General features: G+C 48.7%; 10 protein-coding genes across 12 annotated transcripts; 8 read left to right on the top strand and 2 right to left on the bottom strand.

Moving 5' to 3' along the window:
- Positions 1-164: 164 nt before the first annotated feature.
- Positions 165-2,878, top strand: FOIG_05468 (2-isopropylmalate synthase). The gene is made up of 6 exons (XM_031204078.1): positions 165-448; positions 508-544; positions 597-661; positions 717-759; positions 817-2,403; positions 2,456-2,878. Exons 1-6 carry the CDS (start codon positions 441-443, stop codon positions 2,564-2,566), a joined length of 1,851 nt encoding a protein of 616 aa, XP_031065907.1. The 5' UTR covers positions 165-440; the 3' UTR covers positions 2,567-2,878.
- Positions 2,879-5,223: 2,345 nt separating this feature from the next.
- On the top strand, positions 5,224-6,406 carry FOIG_05467 (uncharacterized protein). The gene is made up of 2 exons (XM_031204077.1): positions 5,224-5,700; positions 5,756-6,406. Exons 1-2 carry the CDS (start codon positions 5,562-5,564, stop codon positions 6,247-6,249), a joined length of 633 nt encoding a protein of 210 aa, XP_031065906.1. The 5' UTR covers positions 5,224-5,561; the 3' UTR covers positions 6,250-6,406.
- A 197-nt stretch (positions 6,407-6,603) lies between these two features.
- Positions 6,604-9,244, bottom strand: FOIG_05466 (uncharacterized protein). Its single transcript, XM_031204076.1, has 2 exons — positions 7,525-9,244; positions 6,604-7,475 (listed from the first exon to the last, which is right to left on the bottom strand). Exons 1-2 carry the CDS (start codon positions 9,145-9,147, stop codon positions 6,705-6,707), a joined length of 2,394 nt encoding a protein of 797 aa, XP_031065905.1. The 5' UTR covers positions 9,148-9,244; the 3' UTR covers positions 6,604-6,704.
- Positions 9,245-9,423: 179 nt separating this feature from the next.
- On the top strand, positions 9,424-11,329 carry FOIG_05465 (RP/EB family microtubule-associated protein). The gene is made up of 4 exons (XM_031204075.1): positions 9,424-9,740; positions 9,819-9,890; positions 10,119-10,231; positions 10,287-11,329. The coding sequence occupies exons 1-4, from the start codon at positions 9,727-9,729 to the stop codon at positions 10,814-10,816; spliced, it is 729 nt and encodes a 242-aa protein (XP_031065904.1). The 5' UTR covers positions 9,424-9,726; the 3' UTR covers positions 10,817-11,329.
- Positions 11,330-12,676: 1,347 nt separating this feature from the next.
- Positions 12,677-14,340, top strand: FOIG_05464 (uncharacterized protein). Its single transcript, XM_031204074.1, has one exon. The coding sequence runs from the start codon at positions 12,908-12,910 to the stop codon at positions 13,991-13,993; it is 1,086 nt and encodes a 361-aa protein (XP_031065903.1). The 5' UTR covers positions 12,677-12,907; the 3' UTR covers positions 13,994-14,340.
- A 1,449-nt stretch (positions 14,341-15,789) lies between these two features.
- FOIG_05463 (uncharacterized protein) lies at positions 15,790-16,311 on the top strand. Its single transcript, XM_031204073.1, has one exon. It carries the CDS (start codon positions 15,868-15,870, stop codon positions 16,168-16,170), a length of 303 nt encoding a protein of 100 aa, XP_031065902.1. The 5' UTR covers positions 15,790-15,867; the 3' UTR covers positions 16,171-16,311.
- An 845-nt stretch (positions 16,312-17,156) lies between these two features.
- On the top strand, positions 17,157-20,853 carry FOIG_05462 (uncharacterized protein). 3 transcript variants are annotated; one of them, XM_031204071.1, is made up of 3 exons: positions 17,157-17,565; positions 17,736-19,927; positions 20,177-20,853. In XM_031204071.1, the coding sequence occupies exons 2-3, from the start codon at positions 17,876-17,878 to the stop codon at positions 20,387-20,389; spliced, it is 2,265 nt and encodes a 754-aa protein (XP_031065900.1). In that variant the 5' UTR covers positions 17,157-17,565; positions 17,736-17,875; the 3' UTR covers positions 20,390-20,853. The 3 variants fall into 3 exon arrangements, with proteins under 3 accessions (XP_031065900.1, XP_031065899.1, XP_031065901.1); XM_031204070.1 differs by having other exon boundaries at positions 17,736-20,853; XM_031204072.1 differs by lacking the exon at positions 17,157-17,565 and having other exon boundaries at positions 17,596-19,927.
- A 411-nt stretch (positions 20,854-21,264) lies between these two features.
- Positions 21,265-22,181, top strand: FOIG_05461 (uncharacterized protein). The gene is made up of 2 exons (XM_031204069.1): positions 21,265-21,415; positions 21,467-22,181. Exons 1-2 carry the CDS (start codon positions 21,362-21,364, stop codon positions 21,896-21,898), a joined length of 486 nt encoding a protein of 161 aa, XP_031065898.1. The 5' UTR covers positions 21,265-21,361; the 3' UTR covers positions 21,899-22,181.
- A 91-nt stretch (positions 22,182-22,272) lies between these two features.
- FOIG_05460 (uncharacterized protein) lies at positions 22,273-23,289 on the bottom strand (the record flags this gene model as incomplete). Its single annotated transcript, XM_031204068.1, has 1 exon — positions 22,273-23,289. One exon carries the CDS (start codon positions 23,287-23,289, stop codon positions 22,273-22,275), a length of 1,017 nt encoding a protein of 338 aa, XP_031065897.1.
- Positions 23,290-24,342: 1,053 nt separating this feature from the next.
- FOIG_05459 (uncharacterized protein) lies at positions 24,343-26,559 on the top strand (the record flags this gene model as incomplete). Its single annotated transcript, XM_031204067.1, has 1 exon — positions 24,343-26,559. The coding sequence occupies one exon, from the start codon at positions 24,343-24,345 to the stop codon at positions 26,557-26,559; it is 2,217 nt and encodes a 738-aa protein (XP_031065896.1).
- Positions 26,560-26,730: the final 171 nt, after the last annotated feature.

Below are 26,730 nucleotides of genomic sequence, written 5' to 3'. Positions count from 1 at the left end.
GTATATCTTCAATAGTGACAAGGATAACTCTTCTCCAGTCCTCACTAGTAAACTTTCAATGGGGTCCTCCTCCGACTCCGGATTCGGATAACAGCGGGCAATCAAGGTACAAGCAAAAAAACAAGCAGAGCTGCAGAGCAATTGTATCATCTCGCAAGGGAATGCCCCTCCAAAAATGTCAATTACCTTGTCTTCCACTCGCTGTAACCTCCCACCTCAGGGCGCGCCTCCAAATCAAATCTACTGTAACTCCGTACTACCCCGCCTCCGCTACCGTGACTCAAACTTTTTGACTTTGACTGACTCAATCTTTTTTTTTGACGTCTCATTCTCTGAAACTATTTGTATTCGTGCTTCTTCCCTCTTGTTCCCTATATTTCGACAGACACACTCTTCTTTGGAATTGAGATCAAGTTGCTCTTCAACGTCCCATTGCCAAGATGACTATGTAAGTTGCGATATCGGCCTTTCAGACATGCCATGATACTAACTTTTTTTCCTTCACAGGCTCAAGGAACCCTGGAAGAAATACAAGCCGTTTAAGGTGAGTTTTGTTTTCTATCAACCTCAGGTGACCTTATAATTAACGTGCTTAGGCTCCTAAACTGCCAAATCGAACATGGCCCGACAAGACCATCGAAAAGGCCCCTCGATGGCTTTCGTACGTCACCAATTGACACTCATGAGATACCTAAATAATACTAATTCCCTTCAAGAAGCTGTCTGCGCGATGGCAACCAGAGTCTGCCCGATCCCATGGTACGTTCTCCCCATTCACGCGCCCAATTGCGACACGACACTGACCTGCCATGATAGAACGGTGAGGAGAAGTGGCGATACTTCAAGATGCTCTGCGATCTAGGCTACAAGGAGATTGAGGTCTCTTTCCCTTCTGCCTCCCAAACCGACTTCGACTTCACCCAGCGCCTGATTCAGACCCCAGGCGCTGTCCCCGACGATGTCTTCCTACAAGTCCTCTCCCCCTGCCGACCCGACCTCATTCGCAGAACTGTCGAGTCTGTCCGCGGTGCCAAGAACGCCATCATTCACATCTACCTTGCTACAAGCGCATGCTTCCGTCAAGTAGTCTTCGGCTACACTGAGGAGCAGACCCTGGAGCTTGCTGTAGAGTGCACCAAGCTCGTCAGATCTCTGACAAAGGATAACCCCGAGGCCTCGGGCACCAACTGGCAATTCGAGTTCTCTCCTGAGTGCTTCTCAGACACGGACCCTGACTATGCCGTGAGAGTCTGCCAGGCTGTCAAAGCTGCTTGGGGACCTGACGCGACCAAGGGCGACCAGATTATCCTGAACCTCCCCGCCACAGTAGAACTGGCGACACCCAACATCTACGCCGACCTGATCGAATACTTTTGCAACAACATTGGCGACAGACAGGATGTTTGTATCTCTCTGCATCCCCACAACGACCGTGGATGCAGTATTGCTGCTGCTGAGCTTGCTCAAATGGCTGGTGCTGACCGAGTAGAGGGCTGTCTGTTTGGTAACGGCGAGCGAACTGGAAACGTCGATCTCGTCACTCTGGCCCTCAACCTGTACACACAAGGTGTCAGCCCTAATATCGACTTTTCCGACCTGAACTCAGTTATCGACATGGTCGAGTCCTGCACCAAGATCCCCGTGCACCAACGTGCTCCTTACGGTGGCAGCCTGGTTTGCGCTGCTTTCTCTGGCAGCCATCAAGATGCCATCAAGAAGGGATTCCAGGACCGCAAGGCCAAGGGTCTGGGCCACGAGGACCCCTGGAACGGCATGCCCTATCTGCCTCTGGACCCCCGAGATATCGGCCGCAACTACGAGGCCATCATCCGTGTCAACTCTCAGTCTGGAAAGGGAGGAAGCGCCTTCATCGTACACACCAAGCTCCAGCTTGATCTCCCCCGTGGTCTCCAAGTCGCCTTTTCCAAGGTTGTCCAGAAGAAGAGCGAGGAGGTCGGACGCGAGCTGCTGGCCAATGAGATCACCTCTCTGTTCGAGAACACATACTTCCTCAACGACAACCCTCATTTCAGCCTGGTAGACTACAGCATCACCCCTGACCGATCGCGATCTCCTGCCCCCGCCGCCCACGGCAGGACCCAAGACACCAAGGACTTTATCCGTATCTTTGAGGGTGTCCTTCTGGTAAATGGCAAGGAGCTCAAGCTGCGTGGCCGTGGTAACGGTCCTATTTCCAGCATGGTTTCTGCCCTCAAGGAGCTTAACATCGAGTTCGATGTCAATGACTACAAGGAGCACGCCATTGGCGAGGGACGCGGTGTCAAGGCTGCCTCATACATCGAGTGCAAGCCCGTTGGTAGCAAGCAGTCAGTATGGGGTGTTGGTATCCACGAGGATGTGGTACAGAGTTCTCTGATTGCTCTCCTGAGCGCAGCTAGCAACGTAAGTCTCTAACAACTTCTTTCAGTAGAATCAACACTAATAACATGTGCAGTTCGTCACCAGCAGACCCGCCAGCCCCGTTCAGAAGACCACTGCCGCTCCTGCTCCCCAAGAGACCCCTAGTGTGGTGTCTATTCTGGAAGAGAAGGCAAATGGCATGTAAAGCGAATGAAAACGAGAAAAGGAATAGAAAAAGAAAATTGAAAAGGGGGCCTGCCTCTCGATTTGCCGCGAACCGCTTGGCATGTTTGTACAGTTAGTTCATTGTGTTCATATGAATGAGGGGGCGCGGGTGCTGAAAAGCTTTGTCATCTTGAGGAGTTAGTAAAAAATTGAAGATAAGTGACTTGATCAAAGATTCGATATCATCGTGAAAGAGGGCATTTGCATCATGTGTCTTTTCCTGGTTTCTTCCATATTCTCTTGTGACCCCTGCACCGTACTACATCGTCATATGTCTTCGATTCAATCGTGCTTGATGATCTCAAAAGACTTCTCAAACGTCGTTAAGCTGTTGAATGACGGTGGCTCATGTCACATTACAACAAAAGCCCAGTGGTGTCTCAAATGGCTATCGAGAATCTTTACCCATCGTGCTAAGGGGGCTGAAACAAGTGACGATGCCCTCCACTTCCTGAACACAACTGTCACCATAGACAGCCAAATTCAGAGGCAGTGGACCGATGCAATGAACTGAATACCCTCTACGTTCAATAGTAGAGTTGTCAGTTTGGTCCGGTAGATCAAGATTCTCATCCGCCACCATATCTAAACGGCCGAAAGTGATCAACGCTTCTTTACAGTTATTAGTAGCTGATCCAGAACCTGTCTCAAAAACTCATCAGCTGAACAAAAAGATTCCAAGCAAGCCTATCAAGACAAGAGAGGCTTGGTTGACCGCTGAATAGTGATGGAAATGTCGATCTCACCGTAACAGGGTTTAGGTTTAAGACCTGGATCTACGAGACAGGAGCTTATTCAAGCCATTGGAATGCCAATCGGTGATTAAGAAGTTAAAGGATAACGGCCTCAAGAGACTCTAGTTGCTCAGTATTGAGACAAACTGACATCGATACTGTTCATCGAGTTGATCGAGTTTATGGTGCGTATAGTCCGAGACGGCTGAAAAGAAAGGCTCACCCCTTTGATGTGCACACATACTCAGCTTGACGCAAGGAGAAATAACACCGATACAATTTCTCTTGGCTGATCACACAGAGGCTTTGAGTCGTCATTTAAATGCATTTTCTTCCTCGTCGATTAACTAGATACGTTGAAGCTATGGCTTGAAGGCTACCTATAGGTCTCCTGCGGAGTTTCAGCTCGATTCGGATGAACAGCACCCGTTAAATAATGCGGTTAATGAGTGAGAAGTACTTTTGAAGTTACTACAGCTGAGAGATCAGAGTAACTTGGAGTGACCAAGTAGGTATGTAAACACGCAGTACAACTCTTGGTCTAGGCCAAGTCGATATGCACTACCAAGACACGAACTCCGCCCGACTCTACGCAATAATAGTAAGACGTATTATAAATGAATATCATATACATGTTGCTGAAGCTCAAGCTACGTAGATTGGATGAATTATGAGCGCCAGACCTCAAGCTTCGGGTCATTACCGAATAGGGACTATGTCTGCGCTGCATGGGCCTACAGTTCACAGGTTATGCAGTCTTCAAAAGGGATGTCGCCTATCCGTATATTCTTTACGGATCTTCAGATGTGGCATATGCAGCCAACATGTATGTATGAAACCTGCAAATCCTATCTCATCTCGATCTCGCCCATCTATCGATCACAAGACGAAGCCTGAACACCCTCAAACAAGTCTCCGAAATCTTACTGCTCGGATCTGACTTTTAACAGATCTGTTGGAGTGAGAGAATTGTCTCAGAAATGATCAAGATGTTGTAAGTCAGAATTTCCATCCGTGGCCTAGAACACACTGCGCCGTGAAGCTGCAGTTGTTCTGGTCCAGATCTGTGATGCAACATATTCCCTAAGCAGTGAATACACCGCGAACATGGCTTATACGTGAGACAATGGATAATTCCGGAATATATTCCGTTGTCAAATAACGGCAAAGTGACAGTTGTCTAAGACACACAGGTAACCCACACAACGACTCGGAAGCCGACTGGCTCTTCAACCCTGCTTTTACAGCTGGCATCAAGGTGTTCATCACATATCTCGAGCTGCATAGGTAATCACAATCTAAATATCCGATTTGCGATCTTGTGCAGCGCCAAGATTACATAGATGCTTCAAGTTTCGAGACCATGGAGGATCGTTATTAGCTAAGTGGCTGGAAGAGCATGACTTAACATCTTTGCTCCGAGACACCAAGCGGAGAGTTGAGGTTTTCGATCGAGGCGACTGAACTTATGTTTAGAATCGAAGTGTTGATTTGAGAAACCACGAGTTCAGTCTAAGCTGATTTTCTACATATAGACACTAATTCCGGGAGACAAACACGGCACGCCTTGAACTAACCCCAGGAACTAAGATAGTACCGGAGTACTTTTGTAATAGGCTTTCCCAAACTCAGACATTCAAGTCTAAGTCACCTTGTCTGCCGCTCGATCACACAACGCCCGACTATCACCGTTGTCTCAAGCATGGGGAAATCCCTCCCCTCCCAATGGCCGTCTCCCAACAAGCTCAAAAGAACCAAGACAAGATCGACCGTTCCAGACGTCAAATTGTCTCTCACCAATATGCGTGTTTCTTTCGAAAGGGTAGTACCGCATGCAAATCCCCCTCCCCTGGATAAGCGCCCCCTCGTAACGGCCCGGCGGCAACGGCGTGGTCCGAGACTGCACTAGGTCTAGTCCTCGAAGGAAACTGTCAAAGTTAACTCTGAGGCGTTGGAATGGGGTCCAGTCTAGAGCTGTGATGTGTGTCTGGGCTTTGGAATGTTGCTCGGGAGGGTTGCCCAAAACCTGTTAGCTTGGACTCGATAAGCTGTGGATGTTGGTTGTTGAGATCGAGGTGGCGAGTTGTACGATGACTTCTGGACCTGGTGTTGAAGTGAAGTCTATATAACTTGCTTGGTCTGGCGCATGGAAACATCACCATTACCATCACTTCACTCACAACTCATCATCTCATCATAAACTCAAGACTTGCCTTGATCACTTCAACTACCACAATCAACATGAAGTTCTTCAGCCTCCTCACTCTTGCTTCCTTCGCCACGGCCTCTCCTTTCCGCCGGCAACAAACTGTCACAGGAACCATCAAGTCTTCAGTTGACACTCTATCTGGCTCCTCCGTGGTAACTCTCAACGAGATCAGTAAGCCACTTCTTTAAAACACTTCAACCTGAACCATATTAACATACCATTGCAGATGATAATGTTATTCTTATCAAGAACAACGTAGATGCCCAAGTCATCGCACAAATCCAAGCCGACCTCAAGGCCAATTACGAAGTCATCGCCCAAGGCTTGGCCAATTCCACAACCAGGATTGTCAGCGTCACTACAGGAGCAGCTGGTGGTGTTGCTTTCCAAGCCATTGGTCTCACCAACCAACAGATCGTTACACTCACTGCCTCTATCCTCGTTGTTATCGACATCGTTGAGAACATCGGTGCCACGGTCTCCGTCACAGTCACAGACTTGACTCCCGCTCTGCGAGCTACGTTCCAGTCTGAGATCAATGCTGTCAAGACTGCCTTGAACCCCTTTATTAGCCCTGTTCTCCTCTTCGCAGCTGCTGTGCGAGCTGCGAATGTTGGCGGCGGTGCTACTATCACTGGCCTCGACAATGCCATTGTCAACCTCATCAGAGTCCAGAGCGAGCTTGTGGCATCCATCGGTATCTCTCCCCTTAATCTCTAAGTTTGGGCCCGGTTTTACGAATGAAGTTATGAGGACTTTCTTTTACAAATGATGAAGCGATATCTAGCGTGCTTCTTATGACAAAAGCAATGGTGCTAGCGGTATAGCGAGCGATTACACACTCCTTGATACTTAATATAGTAATTTTCTTTGTGAACCTTCTTGACCACTGACTTGTGATAATTTGTAATGTACGACCCTGAAAAGTGCAAGTGTTGGACGGATTCGTCAATCACTTAGCGTCACGTAAACGTCAGATTGCCGATCAGGGTTGCATAGATCAACAGGCACGTCTAATCCTTTCAAACCTTATTGCAACATTCCTCACAAAGCGCCGAATCAGGTTAGATACTCCTCGAAACAGAAAGACGAAGACGGGTTATGTATGGTCATGGATATAATTAACCTGAATCTACCTATACATCGCTGCCAATAAACTCCTCTAAACTTTTAGCTCATCTCCTCTTACCACCGGCTCTTCCCTTTCCCTTGGGTTTGCTAGGAGCCGCGTCTTTTCCTCCCTCCTTAGTCGCCCGGCCCTTGGCCCTTGATTTGGCCTGTTCCTTATGTCGGGCCTTCATATCAGCCTCTGACGACTTGCCCTTTCTCCACTCTCCGCCACCCTCGGCACGTAGTTGCTTTGCGTCAAGGCGTTTCTTATCCTTGTTGCTTAGCTTGCCCGTCTTCTTCTTCATCGCCTCTCTCATGCCGTTAAGCTCATCTTTGCCGGCTTGCTTGGACTGCTTCTTGTCGTGTTCAGACTCGAACCATGTTCGCCTAGGTCGTCCCTTGATCTCAGCCTCATGCTGGATGAGGTTCTCGCCCTTCTTGACTTGCATCTCGACATGGGCGAGCTGCTTCTCTTCCTTTTCTTCTTGCATGATCTCCTCGATTTCATCATCCATCTCGTCGATCTGTGCTTGAAGAGCGTCAACCTCTGCAGCCTCAATCTGTCGGCTGACAATCTTGGCACCTTGGGCCTTGCCAGCCTTCACAGCAGCCTTGACGACCTTGCGGTCTGTCTCAGAAGCTAATGTCAAAGCAGTACCCTTGCGACCAGCACGAGCTGTTCGACCAACTCTGTGGACGTAGATTTCTAATGACTGAGGCGCTTCGTAGTTGATGACGGTATCGACGCCTTTGATATCAAGACCACGGGAAGCAAGATCGGTGGCTAATAAGTACGCCACCTTGCCGTCTCGGAAGTCCTCAACACTTGAGATACGCTAAACAGGGTCAGTGATGGTCATAGCTGTAAATCGGAATAAGACTAACCTGTGTTTGGTTCATGCTACCGTGAAGCTCAGCGCATGAGAGACCGAGTAAGCCAAAGATAATTCGAGCTCGATGAGCTTCCTTCTTTTGTCGGAAGAAGATAATAACTCGCTCCTTGTAGAGGTTCTTGCAAACATGTGCCAGGTAACCCATTCGCTTCTCCTCTCGGCCAGGGCGCAGGCGAACGAATTCTTGCACCAGTGTAGTAACAGTCTTCTTCTGAGAATCCACCATAACCCTAGCAGGTTTGTTAAGGCCGATCTTAATAAGACGGTCGACAGTCGATGTCATGGTAGCGGAGAAGAGCATAGTTTGTCGTGACTTGGGGAGTGTTGTGAGAATTTCGTTAAGTTCGTCGGCAAAACCGTCCTCAAGCATACGATCAGCTTCATCAAGGACCATAATCTCAACAGTGTCAACGCTGAAGCTGGCAGAGTTTCGCATGTGATCAATGAAACGACCAGGAGTAGCAATAATAACATCTGGGCGCAACTTCAGCTCAACCTCCTGGGCCTTGAGACTCAGACCACCGACAGCAAGGGTGAACTTGATATCAGTGAAGGCAGCAAGCTTTGTGGCTACAGCGTGACATTGGATAGCCAATTCACGAGTAGGAGTAAGAACAACGACACGGGTGGTGGGAATCTTCTTGGGTCGATATAGCAAACGCTCCAGAATAGGAACGATAAAGGCACCAGTCTTTCCGGAACCAGTGACAGCACCACCGACAAGATCTTTACCCATAAGCGCAATAGGAATTGACTTGGCCTGAATGGGCGTAGGCTTGGAGAATCCTACTGTAGCAAGACCACGGAGAATTGGACGTGACAGAGACATGGCCTGGAAAGACGAGGCACTCTTCTTGCCAGATGCCTCCTCTTCCTCCGGGGCGAAGAAAGCCTTTCGCTTCGCTTCCTCCTCGGCGTCCTCCTCATCGTCGCTATCGTCGGAAGCATCGTCATCTGGGTGTCCTGTGGGAGTAGCGACAGAGTCGTTGTCCGATGCAGCATCATCATCGTCTTCCACGTCCTCATCCTCATCCTCATCCTTGTCTTCAGCTCCAGATTCATCCTCATCATCTTCGTTCTTCTCGTCACCGGATTCCTCAACATCAGAAGCAACGTTCATACCGAATGCGTCGTCTGCGAGAACCTCGTCATCATCGTCATCCAGATCAACGTCCATGGCCTCGTTCTCTTCAGCATCGGCAGTCTCTTCGGGGTCAGATTTGCCAAGCTTCTTTTCGCGACGCCTTCGAATAATCTCATCCAGATCAACACCCTTCTTTTCAACAGCCATACCCTTCTTTGCGCCGTCAAAACCCCATCCCTCGAATTCTACTGTGCCAAGGTCGGCAGTTTCCTCAGCGCCAAACTCGAATTCGGAGTCCATGGCACCATCGTCGTCATCATTGAATCCCCAAATGCCCTCTACGCCATTCTCCTCCTCGTCATCTTCAGGACTGGCTGCACGCTTTGACTTCTTTGACTTTTTGCTGGTCTTGGCCTTCTTCTTGGGAGGTTCCGCGGTCACTTCCTCCTCCTCGACAGGAATATCGTCGTTGTCGTCAATTGTAAAGATGAAATCGTCTTGCGCGGGTTTTCGCTTCTGCGAGGGCGCCATCTTATCGGATTAAAAGGCACTCGTACAGCTCTTCTATCAAGATTTGCAGACGCGACAGAAGCATTGGGGCACCTTTCGCAGTAAATCTCGAACTTTTTTTTCTGCCGCTTCTCGAAATTTTGGCGGTGAGAGCTTGCAACTTTACCAAGCGATGGGCGGTTCAACACGTGACTTCACTGGCAGGAGCAAGCTTTAGGGGACGTAGCGGGGGGTAGGAGGGGTTCTAGCGTTGCGGTACGTGGCGGTACCTTCTGTACCAAACACAATCAGCAATAACACAGCAGATGCGCTGGTCCCTCTGGGTACCCCCCACCAACGGCCGGTTGGTTGATTGGGCGACAGGCTACCCATGAACAACTTCGTGGAATCAGCGCGAAGACGGTTGCTTTTAATTTCTCCCCAACTTAACCCGACGAACGCAATCTCCTTAGCTTCCCTTTTGCGCCTTCGTTCAGTTTGTTTTCTTTTCTCGACTCGATATCCTCTAGAAACGAACGCTTTTCGCCCTTCTCCTACGTCGCTTGTTTGCGCTCTCACGATTCCGAATAATAAATCACACCCTACAACAATCAGTTCAAAATGGGCGAGTCGAGGTTGGTGATGCCTTCTGGAGCTGTTCACAAGACAGCTACCTCCAAATATTGTTTACATACTAATGCATAACATTACAGACAAGAGCTTGTTGCATGGCTTAACAGCCTGCTTCAGCTTAACATCACCAAGGTTGAGCAATGCGGTACTGGGTGAGTCCATCCATCTTTTGTTTGCCCCGCCCCCTCGTCACGGATCGCTGCGTCTTGTTGCACCATGCCATGATCGAAGCAAGGGATTATAAACAACACCAAACAACCCCGCGATCGCTATCACGACCACTTTCAGGAAGCCTCACATGTCATTCGTGATCTATACAACCACCACACGAGCACACATCATCATCTTCATCATGACACTTTCTAACACCGCCTTTCTAGTGCTGCCCTCTGCCAGGTTTTTGACAGTATCTACATGGACGTTCCCATGTCCAAGGTCAAGTTCAATGTGAACTCTGAATACTTGTATATTCAAAATTTCAAGGTCTTGCAAAGTCAGTCATTTCTTTTACACTTTTGCCAACGAACAACATGCTGACGTGTCTTCAGACACCTTTACCAAGCACCAGATTGACAAGCCTATTCCTGTCTCCGCACTTATCAAGTGCAAGATGCAGGACAACCTCGAGTTTCTCCAGTGGACAAAGCGATTTTGGGATCTTAACTTCCCCGACCACGAGTACGATGCCGTTGCCCGCCGAAAAGGTGGCTCAATGCCTCCCGCTGCCGCCGCACCCCGACCTGCTGCTAGCACTGGCGCCGCTCGCCGTGTGGGTAGCGGTACCCCCAGTGGTGGACCCCGAGTTGCAAAGGCCGCTGGACCCGCTACCGCAGCTCTTCAGCAAGAAAATGCCACATTGAAGGAGACTGTCACAGGCCTGGAGAGGGAGCGAGATTTCTACTTCAGCAAGTTGCGGGATATTGAGCTACTTGTCCAACAGGCTGTTGATGAGGACCCGGAGCTGGAGAAACAAGAGGATGGCCTCGTAAAGCAGATCCAAACTATCCTTTACTCAACGGAGGAAGGATTCGAGATTCCTGCTGAGGGCGAGGGTCTCGATGACCAAGAGACCTTTTAAACTTGTTGATGGCATCGAAGGCTGGAAGATGTACTTAACGCGACCACGATTTGGGCTGGGGTGACACACTGGTTTCTCTGGCACGAGTTAAACAGGGCATGGATATGGAGTTGTGACCCAAAACCTTTGGGGAGGGAGTTCGCTGAGCTGATGGAGGACAAGATTTGGCTCTAGAAGCGAAGGTTGTCTCTGTACTTGTTCTGGGGCTCGCATAGAGTACTCGAGAATGAGGGTAAAAATTGATCTTGTTGGACACTCGAGCTTGTGTCGCTGTGTTTCGAGTAACGTTATGGCCAGCAAATGGGAGCGGGACGGGCCGAGACCATGGAAGTCAAAGTCAAACTTGGGAAGTATAGAAACAAGCACGGCTGAGTTGACTTGTTAGAGTAATGTGATGACTTTGTACATAAACTGTCGAGATACCCAAAGTATACATTGTTTGGGCTGGAGTGTGATACAAATGATATTCAAGCTGACAGCCTGTGGGATAATATGCTACTAATACACTCTGAGAGCCAGGCGAACAATTGTCCCCAAGAGTTCTGCCAAATTCCAGATTGTCAGAGTTATAGGGTCGATTTACAGAATTAGAAGAATACGCTCAAGCACAGGAGACTGTGGCCTATTATCAAGCCAGACCCGTTATGTATGTCAACAGAACCTTGGGATTCTGCGATAAATGCTGGGTATTCCTGTAAGGCTATGATATGAATGAAATCAGTCCCTCCACTTGTACAAGATCCAAATTGTCTTTGCTCCTCCAAGTTTTGCTATCACTGATGCAAGACTCTCGGATATTACCAAGACCATTCGATCTTGAGGTATGTTGGTTGATATAGTTTCACGGTCTATATTGAAGAACGGATTCGAGAGAATGTAGGTGCGATCAAAGCCTCTTTTGGCTGTTCTATCAAGGCCACCAAAGAGGTAGCATCATATATGAGATGTAATTTGCAGCCTGGCAACAATGGCGCTTGATGCCTGAAGCGATTTTGACATGAAACTATGAAGTGCTTGTTCAAGTCAAATGTTTCGTAGTCAGAAATTCTTTCATGTCACCTATGATCAGGTATCGAACATCAACATGATGGCATTTTAAAGATAAGTGCATGATTCAAGATCATGCTTGGGGTCTTATGTATGATGGTGCTGTATCAGTCGATTATGGGAGGACTTGCTTAATGTCAAGTTACATTATCAACCAGTTTAGTGATGTCGGAATTCAGGTAGTTACAATTACAAAAGAGGCGTATATCGTTCGACTAATACTAATTGAAGCAGATTATGGTAGTAATAGCTCATGGATTTCAGCCATGGCCGCTCAAGTAAAACATTCTTTGACTTACACAACCAACATATTTGCTGGCGAATTTGTGATTATCAGGAATATCTATGCTCTTTGCTCCAGCTGTAGACATGACTCACATGCCTCAGCCATGGGAAGCTCCGAAGCCAGAGGTACCTTGAAATTCATCATCATTATGAAAATAAACGACTGACGGGTATCAGAGAGTATTGGCGCGTAGATAGTGGTTATTTAAATTATGTTCCAATACCAATTTGATAAACCACAGGTGTAAAGTGACACTCTGCCAAGTTTGGAGCATACACAACTCTTTGGACAAAAGACCACGTGTAATAAGATCAGAGCTAAATCTTCTTCATCAATGCTATCACCATGATAGGTCATCATGAGTTCTCACATGACTTTGTTCACATTGCATTGTGAGGCTCAAAGGCCTTTACTTCAAATGTGGATCACTCTGCCAACAGGTCGCATGCGCAACCAATTGTAGTTTAGTGTCGCCAATTGCCGAGCACCGTGACCTTCACCGACGGTCAGCCACCAGCACTAAAACACAGCCTGGACATGCATAATAAGCTGTACGAATACGTCAGGCAGCTTCTTTTGATAGACGCCATGACCATGACGCATTTATCGTCTTTCATGTCTTAATTTACACAATCAACATTCGCCGTTCAACCACGTAACAGGCGAACATCAATATCATTTTCTTTCATACTTTTCATCTGAATCGAGAACCAGTCTATAGTACCGATTATCATCACTACAACCAAGCTTCAATCAATATGGCACCGCCGCCAGAAATCGCCATTCCTTCAACGAGCGTTTCCGACGAAGGCTCCAAGAAACCTTACACACTCTACAATATCACACTTCGACTCCCTCTGCGATCCTTTGTCGTTCAAAAGCGGTACTCAGACTTCGATGCTCTCCACCAGGCTCTGACGCAACAAGTTGGCGCTCCGCCACCAGAACCTCTACCAGCGAAACACTGGCTGAAGTCGACTGTCAACTCAGTCGAATTGACCCGAGACCGCCAGGTAGGACTCGAGAAATATCTACGAGCGATTGCGGAATCGCCCGATCGACGATGGCGTGATACATCAGCTTGGAGAGCCTTCCTGAACCTGCCAAGCTCGAGCACAACCAACTCGGCGATATCAGCGGGCGGCATGATTAAGAATGCGGTCGCTGGTGCTGCTGATCCGGGAACATGGCTGGATATTCATCGAGACTTGAAGCAGAATCTTCACGAGGCTAGACAATGCCTGTCGCGGCGAGATGCTGCTGTTGATAATGGCAATTCAACGGCCGCCGCGGAAGCGGGCGCAGCGGCCAAAAGGGTTCTCGTCCGAAGTGGAACGTTGATCGCAACACTTGCGGATGGACTACGAAAGATACAAGAGTCAAAACGACTGGGCGAGGGTGAGCTGCGGCGTCGCCGGGATCTGGTTTCCCAAGCCCGCATGGAACGCGAGGGCTTAGATAAGCTCTCCAACAGTATGCCCAATTCCACATCAGCTTCAGGAAGAGGCGGCTTAAGTCAAGGCCAGGCCTCAGCAACCGACAAAGCTGGACTACTGAAGGGAGGTCGTCCTGCTGGTCGTGTTCTAGGTGCTCCTCTACCAGAGACTGATAAGACACGGGAATTGGGTAACGAAGGAGTACTGCAGCTGCAAAAGGAGGAGATGCAAAACCAAGATCTTGCTGTTGAACAGCTTACTGCAGTCATTCGACGACAAAGAGAGATGGGCGAGCGAATCCATGAAGAGGTCGAAGATCAGATTCGTCTACTAGATGAACTGGACCAGGACACCGATCGCACAGGGGCTAAACTGAAGGTCGCGAACAACCGGATCAAGAAGATGTGACAGCTACCTCTCTTGCTACTGGTAAAGCTGGTTCTATTTGTGGTACGAGTCGCCGTTTGGTGGCTTTGGATTCTAAGGGTATTATCTAATGGGCTGTCATGGGTTGCAGACATTGCGACATTCCTGGTACAGAATCGATGGGGAAGCGTTTGATATGGGCATGCAAGGCGTCTTGTGTGGCTTTGGATTTAATTGAATTGTTTGTTGGGTGCTTTATACACTGAACTGGTGTTTGTAAAGTAAAGTAATAATAGATTGACAGGCAATGAAGGCTGAATGCATCACCGTTGAGAGCACATGGAAGTTTACGCAGCATTTGAAGTGAAACCTTGTTCCTTGTCTCAGGCAGATTATGTTGAGTTAATGTCACTAGGACCCTTTCTCCACAGACAGCCGTGTGTCTCATCCTTGAAGCGCGGATTTGGCTCAATCTCAAAGCCATTGTTTCTCATCACGCCTCGTGGTTTCTGGTAGTAGTCAACTACATCACATCGCAGTATCACCGTCACAATAGAAACAAAAAACACAAAACCTGCTTCGTAAACAGATGATGCGACTCGACGGATTATCAGAATGGACAAGTCAAGCTCTCCCTGGCGCGCCGGACCGTTCCACGTTGCATGAGGATGGGCCTGGGTTGGGTTGCAGATGGTACCACAGAGGTACATTGAGGTGACTTAAGTCTGTCACTTCAGCCCACCAAAACGAACAAGGTGACAACCTTCGAGCGATTTGAGTGTTGTCTGCAGCTTTACCAAATTAGCATCACATGAGAGGCATAAGTAAACAAATACCGTATTGTTATCAGCTTTCTTTTTTTTTTGTTGCTTCAGCATGAATTGGTTCAATCTGAGATCTGGCTTCAGGCTCAGACACGCAGCGGAATAACTGAGACTTAGACCGTCCCGCCCATCCTTTAGGCTCAAATCTTTAGTGGCGTAGCTACGTCACTAGCCGACGTCGTCAAGAACTTAGCGCGTTTTTCTTTTCTTTTTTCCTGGGTTCAACAGTGTTGTATTTTGCTGATCTCTGGTTGCCAGGCAACGGCGAAATAAACGTGGTCAACTGAACGCTTTCGAGTCAGTCACCAATTGGTTGCACAAAAGGACTCGAATTGAACGAATTACAAGTCATGATTGGAGCCACGCAGTGAATAATGCATGTTCTCGTAAAATTGATTACTTGCTTTCAGAAGTGGCTGGGAAATTATGTTTGAAGATACAGAGAGAAAGGAAAAAAAAAAAGAGGTGGGTGGTGGTGGATAGAGGGCCTCAGCGGTGAGGCGATGAACGGACATCCACTCCTCTTTTGCTTGGCAATGCGGAAGCTGCGGACATTTCACAATGCATTGTGTCTCTTTCACAAATCATGGAAAGAAATAATGCACTGGTAAGCACTGAGACCTTCCGTAACAACGAATTTAGGCTTTGAAGAAGCAAACCCTCTGGGTTGCATCCAAGCGGCATGACGTCGGCAATTGGTCTCCTCCAAGAGAGTTTGCCGGCTTCAGGGACGAAACTCTAGACTTTTTTTTACTACCACGGGAATCGGGGAAGTGGAAGTATATTTGTTGACTTTTCTACTTCCACGAGAACAAGCACCGGATCCGTGGCATTGGTGCCGTAGTATCCGTACCCCGTTGTACAATCTCTATGTAACCGTGGGCAGGCAGTCGGCAAAAAAAAAAAAAAAAAAAAAAAGAAAACAAGAGGAGGCCGCGACATCGCATCTAAGCCGCAACAAGGGTATCGTGAGGCCTAGACCACGGATGCGGATATCAGTTACCTCAGCATTCAGAGCGGTGAAAATGCCGACATTGCTAGCTTGAAGTCTCTTTGCTGTGTTTTGTCGGTGACGACGTGCAAACTTTGCACATGTGGGTTGACAGGCGGTATCGAAGCTTGGACTTTTTACCCACGAGCTGTGGAACTGGGATCAAGTGTCTTGTTGCCGATGCGGGAGATATCACGGATGTTGCTCGACGACAGATATCTGCTTTGAGGCGGGGGATGCACACGAGATCCTGCAGTGGTTTTTTGGTCAAAACATTGAGGCAAAACACGCGTACATGCTGTGGGAAGAAAGCTGCACTGCTGCAGGACAAGAGAGCGATATCAATTGCAGCCCAATCGTTTCAAATCGTAGAGCTTGGATGCCTATCACGATACTGTTGCTGATGAGATCGACAGGCGGGGGCAATCCCATTTGCTGCAGCGTGGATTGGCCACGGAGTTACGAAGGAGCCAGATATCTTCAACTTCCCCTCTTTCTTGATCCTGGGCTCTCGCTTGTTCTACGTTCAAGCTCTGTTCTGTTCGTGCCTTTGATCCACAGGGTCCAGTCAATGCTTCTCGTAAATGCAAGCCACACGAGTTGCACAAAGAACTGTGCGAAGGAATAACCTTGAGAATAGAAGATGTTGAGAAGTTGACAAGCAGGGGAGACCCAGCTTTGAATAGTGTCATGTTCTGAGGGGAAATGAAGACGACGAACGCTGGGGGCTAAAAGGCCGCTCGACCGTTGGACCAGTGGAAGTAACGGAAATGACCATTGAAAAAGCATATCCAAAGTTCATGGATCGCAGGTATACCTCTCAACTCCTGTAAGGAATACCTCTCGGCTATCGACCTTCGATATATGTAAATCGGATATTGAGATCCTTTCACCCTGGGGAAGAAGCGAGATATCATGAGATTCCTCAAGGTCAAACAAAGACAGAACCTGGCCGTTTTGCCCATCAACATGGAGTTGAACTGACACATCAAACTCATCTCATTCAACTGTCCACTCAGCCTAGTTCAAACATCGTACCACGAACAAGTGGCCTCGCCAAATTGCGTGGACACAAAAGCCGCCTTTCGAGTCGTTGAAAACCGCGGCATTGGATCCTGGTTCCTAGTCTCTCTCAACTGATAGGTTGAGACATCTTTCTCGTTTCTGATACTATCCACCAGTCAAAAACCACGAGTGAGTGACGATGTCCAGGAAGTGGGGCTGATGAAGGCGTGCACCGCTGGCGGGGTGAAGTTTAGCGCGGCTGGGCTAGCATTCAAGCGTCCCGTGGCCCTGGACTAACTGCAGAAGGCGCTGAAAGTACCTGCGATGTACTCACGTACCTCCAGGCCCATCACCCGTCCCGCCCGGGGCCACAGCGAACCTTCCCCAAAGTGGAAGTAAACAATTGGGGAGGTGGCTCCTCATGGTGCTTCCTTGTTCTCCTTCTTGTTCGCTGCCTCGACCTTGTCTTCTCTGCCTCCGCCTCCGCTCTCCATCTTCATCTCCACCAACGACCGCCGAGCCATTTTTCTCCTGTATCTTCCTCCTTTCCTCGTAACTCTTAACATCCTGGTTTTTTCTTTCCTCCTCTCGCTTGTGCGTCCCTGACCTGACCGACTCGCCGTTCAAACCTTCAGCACCTGCACAAAGTTGGAGCAAGTAGGGCATTGTCATTTTGTATCACAAGCGGTCGCTTCTGTTTCGTTGCTCTTTGTCCGATACTTTTTGCAACGTCTCTTTTTGTGCTCAGGATCCTCGAGTAGATCCAATCCCCTGTACTCCCCATTTTGTCTTGCGTGAGTCCTGTCTTGTCCAACCTCGTTTCCTTTTGCCGTAACCTAGCCCCAGCCACTCGGGAACGGAAGTTTTTGTCGACTCAATCCTCACTTCTCAACTTCAGTGGCTTTGAGAGGTTGCTGTTCATTGTGCCAAAACATGTGGATGGCATTAGCTGACCCGCTCGTAGTTCCAATCACACTAAATAGCCTTAATGGCTTCCTCGACACTCCCCTAAACAATCGATTTCGTCTGCGTTTGCGACTCCAAAAACTCCATAGTCCGAGGAGCCAATATTAAAACACAACCTACTCGAGCTGACAGTCGAGAATGAGCGGTCCCCCTCCGCCGCCTCCGCCTCATGGCGGAGTGCCAAAGGGTTCTGGCTTGCCTCCGGGAAAATATGACATTTTTGTTATTCCCGAGCACTCCTCTGGAGGCGGATTCTTGTACCTACCATCCATGCAACCAAATGTGAATAGTTTCGCAGCTGGATTCGCTTCAGCTCTGATCCTCGTGGTCCTTGGCCAGACTTTGGCGCCTGCTTTCCGTACGTGGTGGGAAGGCTTCCATGGATTAGGAAACATGGCAATGGCAATGCTGGTTGTGGGTGTTGGCTTCGGTGCATGGGCACTTGGTCGTTTCCAAAATCAGGACAAGGGGTTTCCAGGTAGTGGTGGTGGTTTCAGCGGTCCAGGAAATTCTGGCCGTGATAGCCAAGGCGGATGGAGTTCGGGCTTCCGTTCAGCAAACGCCGGAGCGCCTCCTCCCCCTCCCCCTCATGGCACTCCTCCTCCACCACCTCCTCATCATGATACACCCCCAAGGCCACCGCCTCATGATGGTCCCAAGACATCTTGGCATAGCTCGCCGCATTCAGAACGTCCTCCTCCTCCTCCTCCTCCACAGCCGGAGCCTCAACCAACTTCGCGAGATGAACCCGAGCCACCTCCTCGACCACCTCCCCAGGCTCGACCTCCCCAACCACAGACGCCTCCTGAAACGCCACCCCCGAAACCGAAATCGAAGCAGTCCAAATCCAAGCCAAAAGACCCTCCAAGAGATCCTCCAAGAGAGCCGTCACCACCACCAAAGCCTCGCGCTGAGACTCCCCCTCCTCCACCAAAGCCCAAGGCCAAACCAGAACCTAAACCAGAGCCAGAGCCAGAGCCCGAGCCGGCTCCTGCGCCCAAAGCTGAAAAGTCTGAGCGTGAAAAGCAAAAGGGTTCATGGGAAAAGGCCCGCGAGGAAATGAGGAAGAAGGAAGAGGAGCGTAAAATCAGGGAAGCCGAGCAAAAACGACGTGAGGAGGCTGCAAAGAGACTTGCTGAGCTGAGGGCGAAGGATGCCAAGGAACGACAAGAAAGAGAGAAGGAGAGGCAGCGCAAGGAGCAAGAGGCCCGTGATAAGAAGGAGCGCCTCGAAGCTGAGCAGCGAGCCAAAGAACTTGCCATCAAGCTCGAGGAAGAGCGAAAAGAACGGGAACGCCTGGAGAAGGAAGCCAAGGAAGCCCGTGAGCGAGAAGCACAGCGAGAAAAGGAGGCTCGCGAGCTTGAGGAGAAGAAGAAAAAGGAAGCTGAAGAGCGCGAAGCAAGACGAAAGAAGTTTGCCGCTGAACGAGAGGCTTTGAGGAGGAAGGAAGCTGAAGAAGCTAAGCGACGAGAAGAAGAGAAGAAACAAAAGGAGCTTGAGAAACAGCGAGAGCAGGAGAGATTAGAGAAGGAGAAGGCTGAGAAGGAGAGGATCGAGAGGGAAAAGGCCGAGAAAGAAAAGGCTGAAAAGGAACAGGCTGAAAGAGAAAGAGCTGCAAGGGAAACTGCAGATCGACAACGCATGAGTTATGCCTACTCAGGTGTTGGCGAAAAGATCAGCATGTGGCCTAACGGACGCCCACCAGCTGCACCCAAGTCTACAACCTCTTCTGCTTCCAAGCCTCCTCCAAGCGCCGCTTCTTCTCAACGAAAGCCTGGCCCTGCTCCCTCTGCCACCAAGTCCAACGTCTCTGGCGTCAGCACGGAGAACTCGTATCGACCCTACGACAAGCCCAAGCAGCAACCGAAGCGTAGGGGCTCTGTGTCTTCACTTGGTTCTGAATCGTCGTGGGCTGCATCGCAGACTACTGGTCGAACAACGCCGCCTCCTTCGACACGTGCTGGTCCCTATTCAACCAAGGATCCTGACAAGATTGTCATTTCAGGTGTTTACCTTTTCATGAACCAATTCTCCAAGACGCCCGCTAGCCAACTTATCTCGGGTGTGGGAACTGTAACCGACGGACTCATCCTCCGTGTGACAACCGAAGGCCTTTTTATCGATGATGACGTCCGAAATGTACCACAGCGGGAATGGGACGTCAAAACTTGGACGCTGAAACAAGTAGAGGTATGGTGCCCCCCGCATTGCTTGAAATCGCCTGCTGCTTCTTCCCCCGCCCCTGGTACCAAACCGAACCCTTTGCTTTACAAAATGGCCTCGTCTCGAGCACGCGATCGTGGAGCAACTCAACCTCTCGTAGGTGAAGAAGCCGACGTTTACCTGACCGAGATGCTGCGCGCATGCAAAACTTGTTGTCGTCTTGGTTTATGCAATCGTACATTTCGAGATACTAACATTACGTCTTCGACTGGCCAGACTGGAGAGTGGAAATCCAAAGGCCTTCACCTATTACGGGCCACGAACCGAGAGGGAAAACGATACCTGTTCGTTATCGACGAGTCGGAGAGCTGGAAGGTATCTACCGGGCTCCAGCGTCTTCGAAAGAGCCCTCTTGCCCAGCAGCTTGCTGTCAGCGGCATGGCAGCTTCGGACGCTCGAGGAACCCTCGAGATGCTGGGCTGGGCCTAATAAGACCTTTGCGGAGTACATACTCGCTTCGGTACATAACTTTTGGGTTAGACGGTACCAATACAGAAGGAAGAAGGATAGAGGTGTAGAAAGTGGTGGACAGTGCAAGGATTTATGGCGAGCCAGGAAAACCAGCGGTTACCTGGGTGAAAACGATGGAGTGCAGCATTTGTGGCGACATGGTTGTTGGAATGTCAGTGAATTGCATAGCAAGACAGGAGTACGGGGCAATGCGGATCTGGGTTTGACTGACTGGGCTGGCCAACTCTGCGCGTGCGTCTGCTTGAGATCAGCCCAGGCGTTTATGTTTTGTTGCGAGCATTCTGATTCTGTTCATCATACCCCTTTGGCATCTTTGAAAAATTGGATCAAGGATAGACTTTACGATGAAAGACATGACCATAATAAAAGGATTTTAATTTCTCAATTCTCAAGTTGCATGTCAACCAGTACCAAATGTTGTGTCTATAGGGTAATCTCTCTCTATATAATATTCAATTTTAATTGCAACAGAATTGATAGAAGTACTGTTTAGAGTAAGTGCCATTACTATATATGGATAAGGTCGTTTCAATTCAAGATTGATTGTATATTGATATTATTTACCGTTGTGTGGAAATCGTTGTACTACTCTGTTCTTTCAGTCTCTGGAATGCCACGTAATTAACACCGCTTGATGCCCCAAACAAAAACAACATAGTATCTCTCGATCTCGTCACAAGCAACAAATAACAATTGTTGATATTCTAGCTCTTTATAGGAAAGCAATATTTCAAATCCATTTATGTTATGTGCAATTTGGAGGAGATGATGGGGATGCTACTTGTAGGACGTTGGCCGATGGTGTGCCAAGTAAGTCATGTGATGCGACCTTTGTCATGCCTGTTCATAGGTACCTCAGTGAACAACATAACATCACGCTGAGTCTCATTGAGATCCTTCATAACGTAAGAATCAAAGTCTTGAAACAAAATGGAGACAATTTACATCGTCTTCGGCCTTTTGGCTCTCTTCATGATTGCTCAGGTAAGTAATTCTACTAAGTCAATCCAACCCCCAAAACTCACTCACCTTCAGGCTGTATTCGCGGATCGTTCACCCATCCCCGAGACATCCGGCAAAGTCTACAAGATCTCCGCCCCCTCGGAGCTCGAATCAGTCCTCGCATCAAACACGCACGTCGTAGTAGATTTCTACGCAGACTGGTGTCCACCCTGCCGCGCCATTGCGCCTGTATTCTCAAACCTAGCAGACGCCCACGCCTCAGAGGGACAACTTGCTTTTGCCAAGGTCAACACTGATCATGTGAAGGATGTTGCGGCAAAGTATGGAATTAGTGCTATGCCGACCTTTGTTTTCTTTGAGAATGGCGTTGCGAAGGGTGTGCAGGTTGAGGGGGTGAAGAGCAGGGCTGTTGCGTTTACGAAGGATGGGAGGGTTGATAGGATTAGGGGCGCGGATCGGGGTGCGCTTGAGGCTGTTGTTAAGGCTTTGGCTAGTGAAAAGTGATGGGATTGAGGGATTGAGAAGGGGTGTAGGTCAAGATGTTGAAGGTCACATGAGGAAACCAGCTCAAGTAAGGCATTAAGAATGAAGCATCACACTACTGTGTACTTTGCTACAAACTACGATCGAGACTCTCGGAAAACATTATGAACAGGCAAGCTCATGTTAAACAAGGGGAGTTCAATAGGCTCCCTCGGAGAGTAAGAAAACGTCTGATGTTCAGCTGCTGTGATAAAATAAACCAGTCTCAAGGACTGTATAATTTATGTCAGATTTACCTAGATCCTTGCTTCGTTTAGAACAGAGGGCGTAAGTTTTCTCCCCCCCTTAGGCCCCTGCCCGGTCTTCACTTAAAGGTTGCCATTTCTCCTAGCCTCTCACTTCATAGTAACAACAATCTTCTTTGCCGATACACCAGCATCAAGAGTGTTCAGAGCAGACTGAAGACTCCCGAGTCCATGACCAACAACCTCTGCCTCAGGTGCCGGCACAAAACTTCCACTTGCCAACGCCTCCGAGATGTAATCATTAAAGATCCACGAAGCAAGGTCTTTATCAGTCGCCAGAGGAACGACAAACTTGGTCTCGACACCATCAGGGACTGGGAATCGCGGTACCATGGTAAGAGGGACAAGCTTGCAATTGTCTGGTGAGCTCAGGGCTACAGCTGCACAAGTTTGCACGATTGAAGGATAGACTGAGATGTTCAAGCCGCCGTTGGCTATGGCTCCGGCCACGACCTTTCCTTTGACTGCGGTGAGGAGATCTTCTTTGATGGTTGGAGAGTTGTAGTCGAGGGTCTGGCTGGCCCCAAGTTTCTTGAGATAGTCAAAGTTCTTGGGTGAGGCGGTAGTTATGACCTCGAAACCAGCTGCTTTTGCAAGTTGGATGATGTTACAGCCGACACTGGTAGATCCACCCCAGATGAGAATGACTTTCCCATTGGCTCTAGTCTCTGTAGTAGGGAGGTCAAGCGCAAGGTAGCCAGGATGGAACAAAGTCTTGACAGCAACACTCAAGCAAAGCGGAAGCACAGCTGCTTCAGCAAAACCAATGCTATCTGGGAGTTTGGCACAGAGGTACTCTTTGACAGGAACATATTCCTGAAAAGTACCCATGTTGTATCCAGTCACACGGTCGCCGACCTTGTACTTGGTAATACCAGAGCCAACAGCTGTGATACGTCCCGCGACATCACAGCCGAGAATAGCTGGGAATTTGAGCCATGGGAAGATGGAGGGTCCAAGTCTCTGCTGAGCTGAGTCGACAGGATTGAGAGCTACTGCGTGGTTCTCGATGATGATCTCGTCATCTTTGGGCTCTGGGAATGGTGCTGGTTTCCCCTCGAGAGGTGCCTTTTCAGCGACGAGATATGCAGCGTTGTTTGTAGCCATGATGGGTTTGAGAGATAATTGTTTGATGGGAACTCCATTGATGACTATAAACCACAGAAATCCTCTTCTTTTATATTATATCTTCAAACTTGGACTGTGAATACTAAAACTGTTGCTGAATGAGCTTATGACGATGGTGTATTTAGGTTTACATGAGTGAATACGAGACGAGGTTAGCGCAGGATGGATGAATGTACGACATCGGATATAAGTTGCCCAAAATCCGTAGACACCGCCAAGACCACATACATTTGACAGATGCAGGTACTCATGCAACAAGATTCAGCTCTAGGTAGACTATCGGTAATAATGGAGATAGCGATGTTTCTGTGCGGCATTGGCTTGCAGAAGATCTCTGTGCCTCAGAGACCCTTTGACATTGTTACGTTAGCCAATCACAGCTTCGATGCATTGATAGTGAGACATGAGTCTATGGAAAAGGAGACATCTGCCGCAAAGGATGAACTTTAAACACCTTTAGAAACGCTGTTGATCATGGTGAGTTCAGTCACTGACGCTCTATCGCAAATGAGACAAAACAAACGAGATTGGCTTGGGAGGTTTGGTCCCTCACCAATGAGCGACTACAAGCTTCTCGAGGATGCTCAATAATCACATGAGTATTACTTGGAAACAAAATTCTTAATAAAATATTGTGAGTCCCGTTTGTCAAAGAAAGTACAACTTGGCCGAGACCTTCACAGAGTTTGGTTCTACGGAGATAATTTGGTAGTTCTTCAGTGGAGGTTGTCAGAACAGCAGATAGTGCTTCAAAGCCTGCAGAACGACCTTCATTATATCCAAATATAAAGATACGCGATAGATTTACAAAATGTCCCGTCTTGATATCTCACTGTTCGGTTGGCTTCGGTTCGGTCGACGCTCTCGGATCGGCCCCACGTCTCTCCTCCGTTGAAGAGCTCCGGCCGAACTGTTCCGGATGACAAGACAGTATGATATCGGCGCTGTCAATCATATAAGACAATTTGATAGAAAACCACCGCAAGATAGATTAATTAACGAAATGGTGGATCCGCAGGACCAATTCTCACGATGACCTGTCCTTTCAGCAACCCGAGAAACCTTTTCGACGACCTCGCCACAGCCCGAGAAACACCAAGTATAGAATACAGCGAGAAACTCGGAGGCTATGTGATCTCTCGATACGACGACATAGTCTCAGTTTTAGACAACCCCGGTGTTTTCAGTTCAAGGCCCACTGTTCCCGATTTCCCTCCACAAGTCAAGCAAATCTTCGCAAATAAGGTCCCAGAAAGGGGGACTCTGCTCGCGTATGACAATCCTGACCATGATAGGCTGAGAAAGAGCGTAGCTTCATTCTTTGTGCCTAGAAGACTAGAGCGTTTTGAACCATTGTTGCGAGCCACAGCCCATGATCTGATAGATGGGTTTGTGGAAAAGGGTTGTGTCGATATCAAGAGCAACTTTGCACTCACGCTACCTTTGCGGACTATAGTTATTGTTGCTGGCCTTGAACCATCGCGATGGCAATGGATTGGAAGATGTCTCGCGCTGTTCGGTGGGATTACACAAACAAATGAGGAGTCGAGTATCGAGCAACGAGTTCAGGATGTATTGGATCTCCACGAATATGTCGCCGAAGTCATCGCAGAGCGCAAAACAGACCGAAGAGATGATCTGATCAGCCATATCTGGAATGAGCGAGATGCTGGAGTCGTGGAGATGACAGACTATGAGCATCTGAGCATGATTCCAGGACTTCTCTTAGCTGGACACGAAACAACCACCAACCTTCTCTCAATGGGGATATCGCATCTACTACACCACGGCCTATGGAACGCCGCCACGGAAGATAAAGAGGCTAGAAGGACTGCGATTGAAGAACTTCTTCGCTACGAGTCAGCCATCACAGGAATGGAACGCCTCGTTAAGGAAGAATCAAAGATCGGAGATCATATTGTCCAGCCTGGCCAGAAACTCTTTGTTGCATATAACTCTGGAAGTCGAGACAGCACAAAATTTGGCAACCCGGATAAAATTGACTTCAAAAGACAACATAAACACCAGCACCTTGGGTTTGGACGCGGTATTCATGCCTGTCTTGGTGCACCTTTTGCACGGCTTCTTTTACGAACCGAGCTTGCCGTGCTGAAAGAGAGACTACCAAACATGAGGCTCGAGACACCATATGAAGAAATTCAGTACTGCAGGGTTCATTCTGGTCGTGGGCCAGAAAGAGTTGAGATTGCATGGGATGTACCGTCTCTGGATGAGAAGCGCGTCAATGTTGGCCAAGCCACCGTCAACTCCGCGCTTCGGTCCTCTGCCAAGACGGAAGATTTGGAGATGGTCGTTGAAAATGTCGAAAATGTTACAGAGAGGATAGTTACCCTGACTCTACGTCCCAAAGACGGTGGGAAGGTACCAAAATGGTCTCCTGGATCGCACGTCGACGTCCAAGCTGGTACTATTGGCTATCGTCAATATTCCATCAGTTCAAAACCCTCTGACGACCAGCACATAAAAATAGCGGTACTTCGAGAGAATGACACTGGGGCTTCGAATTGGATCCACCAGAATGCTATCAAAGGGAGTCAGATGTTAATTCGGGGACCACGCAACCACTTCAGTCTCGAGTTTGGGTCCCGCAAGACCATCTTCGTTGCGGGTGGTATTGGAATTACTCCAATCATTCCGATGGCTGAGGCTGCGAAGCAAGCTGGCGTTGACTACTCCATTTTGTATCTCGGCCGATCGAAGAACAACCTTGCATTTGTGAACGGGTTGACAGAAGAGCATGGTGATCACTTCAAGCTTTGGGTCAGCCAAGACCAAGACGGTAAAAGATTTGACCTGAAATCCTTCCTAAAACAAGAAGATGTCAGCGATCTGCGCGTATACTGTTGCGGTCCAGAAGGCCTCCTCACAGGTGTCGAAGAAGCCCTGGCAGACGCACCACCAGGAGTTTTAAGGCTCGAACGCTTCGCTGCACATAATAATGGAAACACGAAACCAAATACTTCATTCAATGTAGTATTGGCCCGAAGCAACAAGGTTCTGCGAGTACCGGAAGACAAATCGGTTCTGGAGGTAATCAACGAAGCGGGCGCTGGAGTGCTGTCGACCTGTAGTACTGGAGTGTGTGGAACTTGTGAAGTGAGGGTTCTTGATGGTCTAGTCGATCATAGAGATGTAGTCTTAACGCATTCTGAAAAGGCGGAGGGGAAGAGTATGATGCCGTGCGTTTCAAGGTGTCTGGGGAAGAAGTTGACGTTAGATCTTTGGTGAAGACGGTTTCTGGGTAATGAAATTCTTGGTAATAAAGAGGACACGCAGTAACGCATGGAGATGGATAAGATTAAAATGTCACCAAGATTGAACAAAGGAGTGAGTGAGTCCAAGGCCCCCAAGCGCACGAAAGATGTGTACTAGTGACGATTCATCGAAAAGATGGTGACA

The sequence above is a fragment of the Fusarium odoratissimum genome, assembly GCF_000260195.1.
Source record: "Fusarium odoratissimum NRRL 54006 unplaced genomic scaffold supercont1.7, whole genome shotgun sequence".
In the NCBI taxonomy this organism is placed as follows: domain Eukaryota; kingdom Fungi; phylum Ascomycota; class Sordariomycetes; order Hypocreales; family Nectriaceae; genus Fusarium; species Fusarium odoratissimum.
This window is presented reverse-complemented; position numbering and strand designations above follow the sequence as displayed.